Source organism: Plectropomus leopardus, chromosome 3, assembly GCF_008729295.1.
Source record: "Plectropomus leopardus isolate mb chromosome 3, YSFRI_Pleo_2.0, whole genome shotgun sequence".
NCBI lineage: Eukaryota > Metazoa > Chordata > Actinopteri > Perciformes > Serranidae > Plectropomus > Plectropomus leopardus.
The window spans coordinates 23,405,130-23,417,883 of NC_056465.1; the positions used below are offsets into that span (position 1 = coordinate 23,405,130).

Here is a 12,754-nt window from a genome sequence, read left to right on the forward strand (position 1 = left end):
TGCAGTAATTTTGTATACGCTCATTTAGTGTCTCTTTGTAGTTATTTAGCCTATTGCTGTAGTTATTTTGTGTCTATTTGCAATTTCTTTGTATCTCTTTGTGTTTTTATTTTTTTTTAAAATTTTGTCTCTTTGAAACAATTTTGAATCACTTCCTGGTCGATACATATTAATTTTCGTGACAGGTTGAAGGCAAAGACCGTACAAATAATGGACGAAGCTACCGTGACTTCACTCCTGGTTAAAAATGTTCAGCCTTACATCAGAAATAAACATAAAATAGCCTCTATAGCTAATTTCAATATCGATGGCAACTGTACAGAGGATGAAATTTTTCATAACTTGGTACATGTTAATTTGAGAGATAGGTTGCAGGCATAGATTGTATAAATAATAGCCATAGCTACTGTGATGTCACCCATGGGTTTATGGACTGCCATTTTAAAGCCTCAGGTATGGCATTTTGACTGTCACCATCTTTGTTTTTTGGAACCAGAAGTGACAATATTTGGCTGTGAGTCTGCTTATGTGGAGGAGACTCACAGACTGTAGCCTTGCAGACAGTGTGTCACCCAAGTGGCCCTGCTCTTAAATATGTTGAACTTTGGGCCTTAATAAGATGTAAACTAGCTGAAAAATGAAAAAAAAAAATCACCCTTGTACAGCTGACATGAATTTTGAAATTAGCTTGAGAGACCAAAACTATTTTTTGCACCAGGCTTTAAATGCGTTTTTTTCTGCTGTGGGCATTTTAACATGGGGGTCTACAGGGATTGACTCTCTTCCGGAGCCAGTCTCAAGTGGCTATTTCAAAGAACTGCAGTTTTTGGCACTTTCACATTGGCTCCATTTTACACCCTCGGAGGCTGCTGGTGGCAGGTGAAGGTCAGGGGGTGCCCTGACATTTTGGGCCCCTAGTCATGTGTCTATAGACCTGTTCAGCAATTCATCCATGCTGTCACGGTACACAACATGGTGCGTAAGTAGCTGTGCATGAAGACAAAAGGTCCAGTTAATGATAAAGAGTTGCCTACACATTTGTAATTGCAGGAGATTTCCACTTCTGCTCTTGCCTGACACTTGAGACTGTGTTTGTGAACTTAGTGCACTCAAGCACGTTACTGGCAGGCCTACATAGCCTATTCATATTGGTATTTTTTATTTCCTCTTGTGAATCATGGGCGTAGGCAGGCATGGGGGCAGGTGGCAGCCAGGGCAATGGCACCTGCCTGTTTGTTGCCTGAGCAAAATTCCAATCCTTAAAATGCCCCATTGTTGTTCCCTCTGAAGCAACAGAATGTTGGAGTCTGTGAGTCCATACCTCAATCCACCCAATCCAACGAAACCAATGTTCTGGAAAATTATTAAGTACAACACAGAGCCAACAGTTGTCTTTCTGATAGTTTAATTCAAGCGTTTGCAAATGGACCCCTGCTCTCTCCAGCATGAGACGACGCAAAAGAAAGGTCCCAGAGCAGAGGAGATGCGGGAATAAAATACAGTGCATTATCTTGACCTGGTTACAGTTTGTCCTTCAAACAAGACAAACATAAACAATGACATGATTTATCACACAGTATACGTCATCATGCACAGTACAGAGAGAACAAGGATTTACACCAAAAGATCAACACAGTGGTTCGTCATATGACACTAACAATATGATCAAACAGAGAGTGTTACTCATTATGATATGATAAAAAGAGAGAGATGATGATGAGAAATGGGAACTCCCATCACACCAACCCAGCCACAAAAGATAGACCTAATGAGATTTACCCTGGTTTGAGGCAAATCTGTAGGTTTGGCTAGTGTTGTACCAATTTTACTGTGACACATCGGGTTCTGTGACACAAGTAGGAATTTCAGTTGTATTGCCAATGCACAGCCCATTGCTTTGTTACATATGCTACAATTTCGGGATATTTCTGTGATCTGCCAGATTCTAATGTGTGCTATAGTTGGGGAGGACTTAAAGTTGGGTTTTGTTTGCATTTTTTTTTAACATTTCTGAATAATTTGTCTCTGCAGTCACACCCCTATAAGGCCCAAAATGGTTTAGTCTGCCCCTGTACTGGGTACATCTCTAAACTCAGCCAGAGCAGAGTGAAGGACTGCTTAAGCTGCTCATATCTTTCCCAAAGAAAGGGAACTTGGAGTTACAGATAAGGAAAACAAAAAAAACTGAAAGGGCATGGGAAAAAAGGCAAACTTACTTTGTAAGAAAAGTCACAGAATCTGATGGGTCACGGATTTTGGTGTAACACTCACACCCTGGAAATGCATCTGATCAGAGACCAGTCTTTGGATAGACCTTCGTTTTGCCATATTTCTTCTTACCCTCCATTGCCATGTCCAGGGCCCCGTTGTGTCATAATCATAATCTGTCCATGCTTAACGCTGCTTATTCCAACGCATTGCACCAACGTACACTGTCTTTCCCTAAGAAAGGGAAAAAAACTTTTTAAAACCGGTTCGCTCTGCATTGGCATCTGCTGGTAGAAGCTTGCATTGCACCCATTTGTCATTGTTTTTGTTGTAAGCTTATATGTATGTATGTTTACATAATAAATACATCTATGTGTGTATATATATATGTGTGTGTGTGTGTGTGTGTGTGTGTATATATATATATATATATACACACACACACACACACACATATATATAATATGTATGTATGTACATCCATGGCGCATGGCATGAAGCAGCAGGGAACACTTTTTCCAGGTTTAGAAAAGTGTAAAATACCCGGATCTACTGGACCATAGAGCATGCGTAAAAGTGATTAACGACAGCCGAACGCGGCCGAGTGCGGCCGAGTCTCCCCGAGCACTGACTCCGACTCACTGGCTCGCTCACACAGATGACCCGAATGCTTGAAGCGAACAGCGCTCGTTCACGAGCATTCCTCTTGTAATAGCTTAGCTTATTAGCAACAACATCTAATCGGTGCTGTCAGTTTTCATATTTATGTGATAATCAGATAATGGTATATCTATCTCTCTATACACACAACACAGTCACAAAAACACACACACACACACACACACACACACACACATAAATATACATAGGTCTATAGTTTATCAGGGAATCATATTGGAATCACGATCAGAGAAATTAAATTAACAATTAAAATATGCTGTGCCCACAAAAATATAATAAAAGGTGGTGCCTTGTAACATTGCCCCGTGTATTATTACACAGCTCAACTTTTAAGTGAATACTACATTCAGTACCATTTAATAACTGTCACTAGTGCTCCGCGCTGATAACTGGTTGTATCAATACAGACCATAGACTGTAATATACAGTCTATGATACAGACATGGTAAGATGTCCATATTACAGGCTTTACAGCCGACAGCGAATAGATATATTGTAAGATAGTTAAAATGATGAACTAATTCAAAAATATCCATTACTACGGCCGGCACGAGGCCTGTGCTGTGTCCGGGACCCCAAGAGTTTCATGCGCGTGCACGCGGTGAAGTCCCGGGGTCCGATGCGCGTTCATTCTATGTCTGGAGAAATACCTCTAAATTCGGAAAATGGCGCATTTAACCTATTAAAGACTTGATGTTTTTAATAATGGCTATTTAAAAAGGCGTTCTGAAAAGTTAATTTGTCTCAAAAAAAAATATCCAGTGATTTAAAGACGTCTCTTTCCCAATGTTAAGCAAATGGGGAGAAGTCTTTCTGGGCCAGTGTGCATCACGTGACGGTGTAGTTCCACTTTCAGCCGCTATGTAACTTTAGCATCAGAGCTGGCGCACTTCCTGGGGGCTTGGATCTTGGGTGACGAATTTGCCATCTCTAGTTTTTACGACCATTTACGTCTGCCGTAAAGCACGAGCTAGATGACAATAATGATATGAGATAACTGAACACTGTAACGTTACTTTACTGAGTTTTCTCTATACGAGGGCGTTAAATCCCAACAAAGTTGAGTATTTTCAAGTTGCCAACCTCTCACTCGTCGCCACGCCTGAGCAAAGTATTTTAATAACACTCAGTGTCGCTCTGTGAGGCGAGAAAGCGACGAGAGCCAGTGGAAGAAGAATTGCTTTTAGCCAGTCATTGCCATGGCCTCCGAAAGCGGCGAGAGCAACATGGACAGAGAGATGATTCTGGCCGACTTTCAGGTGTGTCTCTTTTTATATCTCCTAAATTTTACATTCAGCGGTTGGTAATCTGTTTGCCGTTGTCGAAATGTCTCGGGATGCTGTCAACAACCGCCGCACACACGGACCTGACTGGCGTCGTAAACAGCAGACCTGAGCAGAGCTGTGCTCACTGTGGTTAGCTCACCTAGCTAACAAACTGACCGTTTGCTAACTGATTATGGATGTAATTATTAGCTGGGACCTCGCTAACTATATAGCGGCTGCCCAAGTCTGCCAACCTACACAGTGAAATAATGTGTATTTTTCGCTGGCTTCAAGTTTGCCGGCTTGATAGATAACGACGACCTGGTTAGCTAACAGGAAAGCTACATTAACTGTCAACTTGTTTACACATCACCAGTCGTCGCGTCCGGGTTTTAAATGCTCGACAGAGACGGTGTGTCCCTCAAAGATACTGCGTTTTTAGCCAAGTATTCAGGTAGGGTAGTTTATTTTGACGACGTGAAAATGTAAGGTGCCAAATTATGCTTCCTCCTAAAATTGTCAATTATTTAGCATCTTGTTTGGTTTGTCCTCATGCTCAGTGACATCAAAATAATACACATCCTTCTTCTAAATCTACACTTAGAAAATTAACCATGTCTTTAGTGGTGTCCGTCTGAAGGGTTTGTTACTGTAGCCTTGTGTTTTGATTCAACCATGTTAATAATATTTTACAACAGACCTGACCAATGCACTCATAAGTCATTTTATTTGTCATTGCAGATGTACAAGGTAATTATGTTAAGTTACTCTCCGGCTCACAGGTGTACACACATTCAAAAACAACATTAAATTAAAGCTAAGTCAAAACATTAAGATAAGACAAAATCAATATGAAACCATAAATAATGATGCGATAAACAGTGACAAATACCTATAAGCATAAATGATAATAATAGTGATAATATGAAGTGTGTCTTACATGTCAATAAATAAATGGCAGCATTGTGGCTTTGGTCATTGCATGATATAAAGTGCATGCAGCAGGTGTAGTTTTCCACAATCCAGTCAGATTAGGCCAGGACACACTAGTCATATTTATTCAATTAGGCTACCTTGTCACATTTTGTAAAGGGCTCAAACTTGAATCTAGTGCATTTACACTTTGTACTCACAGTTACACTTAATTGTTTGTTACATTTCTAAAGGAGGCACCACACTCACAAAGTTGTGTCATCCTCAGGGCCCATATATTATGCATATTTCCTAATGTTTTAACTTATGAACCTCTCCACATTTGCAAATAGTGTTGCAGCTTCATTAGATTTTGTTTCATACACATGAGATGAGATATGATCTGAAACTTGGGGTTCTTGTTATGTGTTGTTCCTGGGGAGTCTGAATTAGCATTGTATCAGAAATACCTCATGAGACAGATGCTGTGCATATAACAAAAAAAAAAAAAAACAAGCAGAAAGTAAAGTAACAAAAAGTTATTTTGTATAATCCATAACAGCAGTGAGCTAAAGTAAAATTACATGAACTTCAAACAGGTAAAAGGTCCACCCAGTGTATAAAATATACCTCTTGTCTTCACTGCAGTTATTAATAAACACAAAGAAACCTGCACTATTTAAGATGTCTATCAAACACACATCAACATAAATGCTAGCAGACACCAAAAACTAGTTAGCCAAAGAAAAAGATATTGAATACTGCCAGACAGCAACAATATACAGTACATACATTTGTTTTTGTTTGCAGCTTTATCTACCATCACATCAAAAACTGAAAATCTTTCATTAGTGGATAATTTCAACTGCACTTACTGCTCAATGATAACATTAATATGACCATGTTTACCAGATAATCTACTGCTCTGTTTTGCAAGAACAAGGTGGTAAACTTCTTAAAAAACAGATTAAAGACAGAAAGTGAAATCATGTCGTCTCTGCATGAATCAAAGTCTGCTTTGGGCTATTTTACAGATTTACTTAGAGATTTACTGTTGGCGTTAAATTCACAGTTTGTCGTCATCATTGGTGCCTAAGTACTTGTAACTGTCCACTGTGTCATTCTGCTGAACTGAAATTGTGGATGGAGGAGGGGTAACACTACACCCCTACCAAAATAAATGAACGTAAACTTATATCAGCAGTATCATCAGAATAATTCAGGATATGCATGCATATGCATCTACTGGCTTCTTTTGTTATTAGTGTACAATGTAAATGAGAGTGGACATGATTAACATCACCCTGGAGTGGTCTGCAATCTCCCTGACAAAAAATCCATAATCCAGCCAACAATGTTAATCAAGATAAAGCCATTTAAAAGCCTTTTCTGCAACCAAAAATAGTGTAAAAAATGTAAACTGACATATTTTACAGATATTTTGAGCATTTATAAATAGGGTCAAGCAGAGAAGCAGTTGCATTGTCAACTCTCAAACCCGCCCCCTAGTCAGACCGCACATTGTCTTATTTGTTCCTTTGTCCCACTTCTGAAATGATTTCCTGACTAAAGAGGTCAAGGTAACTGATCTATAACTGTTCAACAATTTTGGTGCCCTTGTCTTAAAAAAAACCCTGTTTCCACAAGGTGGGAACCACTTAGCAGATGATGTCGCTCAGTTTCTCTGCACAAGTTTTAAGCAATTTTTCAGAGGTCTAACTCGTTCTGGGCCTTTTCTCACTTGCATGAGGAATAACAGCTTTTTAACACTGCTGGTGCCAATTTATTCTTGCTTTATCAGCAAATGTGTTTTAATTCTGTCAGTTACACCAACACAAGGATCAATCCAAAAAAGGACAGGATTTTTTGGCTTTGGGTTGCCTGCCTTATTATACATAGGGTTCCCACTCCAGTGGAAATCCTAGAAAGGCCTTGGCATTTTACAGTCTCATTTTCCCATCCTGAGAAAGTCATGGGAGTAGCAAAATCCTTGAAATATTTGGAAAAGTCATGTAATTTTGTTGTGTGTAATGAAATTCACTGTTACAGTAAACTTCTCTGCAGCTGTTGATGTAATGTAGCTCTAAGATGTGTCTGTGTGATGGTTTGTTTACCATAGCTAACCTTTTATAATTTTCCCTGGGTGTTTTGTCTCTCCTTCCATCTATGCAAGATAGCTGGAGTTATGTTTGAATAGAGTTTGAATCTGATATCTGTGAATAAGAGAAAAATAATGTTTTGACAGTACAATTTAACATGTAGAGTCATAAATTCCAAAGTCTCCATACCCATGCCTTATTACTGCTTTTATATTGTACTGCATTTTTGAGATAGAGCAATTTTCATGTGTGAATGGTAATGGAAAATGTATTATGGATGCTTTGTCAGGGTGAAAAATCAGATGAAAATTGGTGGTCTTCTATATGTCACTGAGAGGCTGTTGTTCTTTGCCACCACATTAAATTTTGGTGCTATAGGTGGCTCCATAGCAGTTATAATGATTTCACTGATTTTATTTTTTTTCATCTGTTTTGTCAAGAAATGTTTTTTTTCTCATGTGCAGACATCAGAATGTTTCACAAAACAAACTGCAGCAGAATCTCGTACACTGCATTTCTCTCTTGTAATTCCTTTTTCTTTGTCTTTGTCCCTCACAGGCTTGCACTGGAATTGACAACATTGCAGAGGCAATCACTCTGTTAGAGCTTAATAACTGGGATTTAGTGGTAAGTCCATTATCTGTAGGCTTTGGGCTTTGCTCTTTGACAGACAGGCTTAGTTCATCCAGAGTATGATTTCAAGAGAGCACTTAACATCCAATATCACACATTCCATGTAATTGTGTTATGGCCAAATTATTTCTTCCTTTTACCCAGTATGTTTAGTGAAGCAGGCAGCATCTTAGCCACCCTCGATGAGGCGACTGTGAGTGGGACTGTGTGTGTGAGGTGTGGTCGAGTACATGTTGAGTTGAGAGACATTGTGAGAAAGACTGTGTTCTGCCAAGGTTGTATTAAGTCATGATGAGTCTGAAAAACAAGCAGCTTTTTACAGTGCAGTGCATATGGGAGGGGGTCAGTCTATATTTAGACCTACACTGGCAGGAGTTCGAAGCAGGCAGCAGCAGCAGCAGTCCAAGCAGTGGCAGGACAGACAGTGGAGCCTGGACTCCTGGACTGTAAACATTGACAAAACAAATTTGCTTGTGTATGTGGGGTGTGGGTGGAGAGTGGGGCAGTAAAAAAAAGATTTAAAGGGATACTCTTGTGCAGCGTTCCCCACAGGATGTTGTTTAGTAGAGCAGGAAATTGTTATAATCCATCCCATATCTTGATGCATCTTGTCTTATGATCAATATAATTAGTAAACAACTCTTTGAACAATATATGTATTCATCAATAATGGTATTTGCTGAATGAAATACTGCCTTTGCTCCTTTCCTCTGGCTGTTAACGTCTTATTTCAGAAAAATGGAGTTGGTTTTTGTAATAGGGGAGATAACAGAGGCAAAAATACACAAAATAGAAATAACAAAACAAACAAACCACTCCTGCAATAGAATCCACCCCTTTGCTGCCCAGTTGTATGGCCAGTATGCTCCAAAGCTGTCAAATTGTTGCCACAATATGACTAAATACGTTGTTTCTATTGCAATCCTTATACACAGCAAATTAGAGTGCCTACGTCACGCTCAGTTTGTTCAAATCCCTCTCTATCCTAGCATAAGCTGTCTCGACCATCCCACTTCAGGTGTCTTCTTTAGCCTGAATTCATATTGTAGTTTACTGATGAGCTCCCGGCACTCCGATCAAACGCTCAAACAGCTAGCTGCCCCACGATTACATTTTTGTTTACTTATCTTGTTCCTTAAATGATACTCTAAACTGATATATTCTAAGAAAATGGACTAAAGAGGACTACACCCTCTTTTTCCCTGAAGAAGCAAACAGGCACTTTTCTGCAGTCTACAGATGATGTTTAATACTCAGAGGATAGACATTTAGTACTCTTAATTGACATCTGTTGTGAAAGATAAATATAAATGCCTTTGTCCAGCTTTTGGTACTGCAAAACACCACATTGTGGTTTTCAAAAGCTAGATACCTTCCTGACTGCAGGGTTTTTTCCCTGTCAAATGTGGAAAAGCACTTATGTCACAAATCACTTTGACAATGGATATGTTCTTTTCAAATGTCAAATTAAGCCACAACAGTGTGACAGTGAACCAGCACTCTAAAACTGACACTGCCAAATGAAGTTCAGCCATCGCTTTTTTTCACACCTATGCTTCTCCCTTAGTGACATGTCAAAATTTCGTTCATGGAAAAGGCATGTCCTTTCCTTTTTAAATGTAAATCCTATACCGATAGATAAAAGCAATGAGGCGGGAACTATTATAAAACATTTATTGAGATCACAGAAGACACAGAAATGAAGGGCTGTGTCACTGAGTTGGGGAACTCAAGGCTATTCCTCCTTTTAAAATAAACAAAATGATTAAACAAGGCACAAGTGAATTGACAAGTGTAATCTTCAGTGACCAAAGACTTTTGTTCAGCACTTCATTGGACCAAGTAATGTCCTGATCACTGTCACAACAGTTTGTTGAAGTTTACCAACAAGGAATTTGTTGCTTGCGGGTGAAGTCATCAGGCAGACATCAATGCTTTATTTCAGTGCCCTAAGATCACGACTTAATGCTACATTAGAGGTCAGCCATAAGATGATTGGTATGATTGAAAGGGTGGTGGTGGCCGTGTCATTATCATTCAAAATGGTTTTGTTTAGCTTGAGCACATGTGCAAGGATGCACATTTGTGGGTCAGACAATTCACAATTTGATAATGGTTTCACAATATTCCATGATCAACACATGGCAGTAATGCACAACGATATGCAGCAGCGTGCCAGCAAAGGCAGGGATGAGGACTGCTTGCAGCAAGTAAACATGGATGTAAACAATACTGGATTTAAAGAAACACTATGCAGGATTTTCTGAGATAAAACAAAACAAGGTGTAGACTCATATAGAATTTATCCCTCTTAATCGTCACTTCTAACCCACTACAGTTGTGTGGTGGTGTATTTTTCTGCAGAGACTCTGCCTGTATTTTTTCATTATCTTTTTATTTTCTGTGTTCAAGACATTTATTGCACTCAGGTGAGGTCGGGGATTTATAAAAGTAAGTGACCTGGTGACAGATTGTAAGCAGAAGACATCTAAGAGACACAGCTTCAAAAACTCAAATATAGCGAAATGACAAAGGGTTGCCTTTTATTTTCACTTTTCAGGAAATCAGGAAAACACAAAATGTGTTTCAGAGTGAAACACTGGACATTAACATAACTCTAGTTACTTCACTAGAAAACTCTGCAGGGCACCCTAAATGTTTCTTAAATCTTTCAAACCAAAGCAGACCACCAACACTTTTTGCCGTTACATAGTTCTTTCACCCAATATAAAAATGAATGGGGTATATGAATATGCCAGCACATAACAGCTGACTTTATTTTGCTTGTTTTGCAGTGAAGAATAGTGAATGTTCGAGAGAAAGCCAATCAATTGTCTATTCATACAAAAGCTCAGCGCAAGCTCAGTGGTTACTGTCATGTTTGTGTGTTCAGCTTTCTTTGTTCTGATCAGCCAAGCTATTTAAATATTCCATCATTCTTTGTCACATTTTGTTGGGTTTAGTCTGAAACCTCTCAGCCAGCAAACATGACATACACTTTAACAAACATAATGTTACCAAAATATAACTGGAGAATTTTGCCTGGTTACATGTAGACTGCTGAGTTAAACTAATCATAAAAACATTGTGGCTTATATCCAAAAACAGTTTAAAGCAGGTGCGGGACAAATAGGATGGCAGTCGTGAAAAAAGGTCTGCACACTGTGGCTCCTTCAGTGCAATTTATCAGCACATCCACACGTGATGTTTCGAGCTGATGATCTTCAGACTTAGCTGTATGTATAAAGACGCCATCTTTAAATACAAGTGCTCACATGATTGTCGTGATGATTTAGGTGAAATACAAAACCCCCAATAACCCCCACAAATAAAAAATTACATAATATACAAGATACACAAATGCATGTTCCAGGGAATCACCTTTGAAGGTAATCAGCCATCATTTAAAAAAATAGAAAAATAAATTAAAATAAATTAAACATATTGAAGTGGCTGTTTGATTTGAAGACAGCTGGACCAGAAAATATTTTCAGGATTTTATGACATTGTGCTCTCTCAGTGTTTATTTAACTAAAGACGTTCATTTTTTACATTGTCTTTTCTGGATTGTAGATTGTTTTTCAGGTGAGTTTTATGATTACATAACATAGCACCAGTCTTTTTGAAAAAGTATGCAAGAAATTAAGAAAGTTTTGTAGCACTGTTCTTCTTTTTGAAGGGTTTTCAAAATAATTAGTTTGCAAGTTGTTTTGAAAGAATACATGTAAAGTATTACGTTGTTGTGAGTTGGAGTTACGTCTTGGAAAAAAAAAGCTTTCCATGACCGAATTTATTGCAAGCTTGGAATATATTGCACTTCTCCTAATTACTGTCAGAATACCTGTAAATAAATTTAAACTGCAGTATCTGCCAGTTTAAACATGCTCCCTATGTATTTACTGATGACTGGTGACGTAAGGAGGATTAGGTTTCACTTCATGGATTTCAGTGCAAAATCAAGAACTTTCCCTAGCAAGTAGCTGACTGTTAATACAATATAGAAACTAAAACAGGGAAATTGCATTATAATTTATTTTTGTTGCTGAATTTAGTTCTGTTTTCATTACAGGCAGCCATCAATGGAGTGATACCACAGGAGAATGGGATCTTACAAAGGTAATAACATATTTGCCTCACACTTACTGTAAATCAGTAAAAATGGATCACTTGACCTTGCTGTCAGCTCTGAACAAATGTTACCTGACCACACATTCAACGCACTGTTGTTTTTTTCTGTCTTACTAGAATGATTGTGGAAATAGTATGAGACATTGCACTGGAAATATGAATAGTTGGTATGGGAGTGGGGATAATCACTGAGAATTATGTCCCTTTGATGAAAGTGTGCATCTACAATGTAGACTAGCACATAACACGACTTTCAAACAGTGCAGGAAATGTGAAACCAAAGCCTGATTGTGGTTGCTGGAAATATAATTTCATGCTTCCATGACCTTTGCTTTTGCCCGGTGTACAGTGGGGATAGTTTGTACACTTCTTGGATAGAGCAAAACTGATGAGATTACAAATATCACCTCCATCTATGATGAAACATAACATTTGGATGTTAAACATTCAAGTAAATGTTCAGTATGATAGATATTCAGGAAATAACACTAACACAAATGCTTGAGTTGGAGGTTATTGCTCCTGGTACGGTGTCTATTCTGTTGTTTAACAGAGGAATAATATAAAAGACATTGCAACTGCAAGGAAACTTTCTGCCAAGAGTGGAGTTGTACACAGTTTCTGAATAGAAAAGGTTTCTTTAAGAGGCTTTGAGCCCTTCACTTTCCCTCAACGGTTAGTTTACACTCTTGAATGCACTGGGCTGATCCGAACCCTCTCAAACTGGAGATGTTCTGTTAAACCGTTTTATTTTGTGTACACACTTGTGTGCATGTGTGCGCATGCATGCATGTATTCTAGTGTGGTTCAGGCCCTTGGGCCATGAGA

The 12,754-nt window shown here is 38.7% G+C and overlaps 1 protein-coding gene across 1 annotated transcript in view; it reads left to right on the forward strand.

Annotated features, from left to right (window-relative positions):
• The first annotated feature begins 3,830 nt into the window (after positions 1-3,830).
• The window catches only part of faf1 (Fas (TNFRSF6) associated factor 1), an 83,737-nt gene continuing 74,813 nt past the window's right edge, over positions 3,831-12,754 (forward strand). Inside the window, exons 1-3 of the mRNA XM_042480971.1 lie at positions 3,831-4,148; positions 7,724-7,792; positions 11,868-11,914. Of these exons, the coding sequence (XP_042336905.1) occupies positions 4,089-4,148; positions 7,724-7,792; positions 11,868-11,914 (176 nt within the window). The 5' untranslated portion in view covers positions 3,831-4,088. The remainder of the gene's footprint in view (positions 4,149-7,723; positions 7,793-11,867; positions 11,915-12,754) is intronic.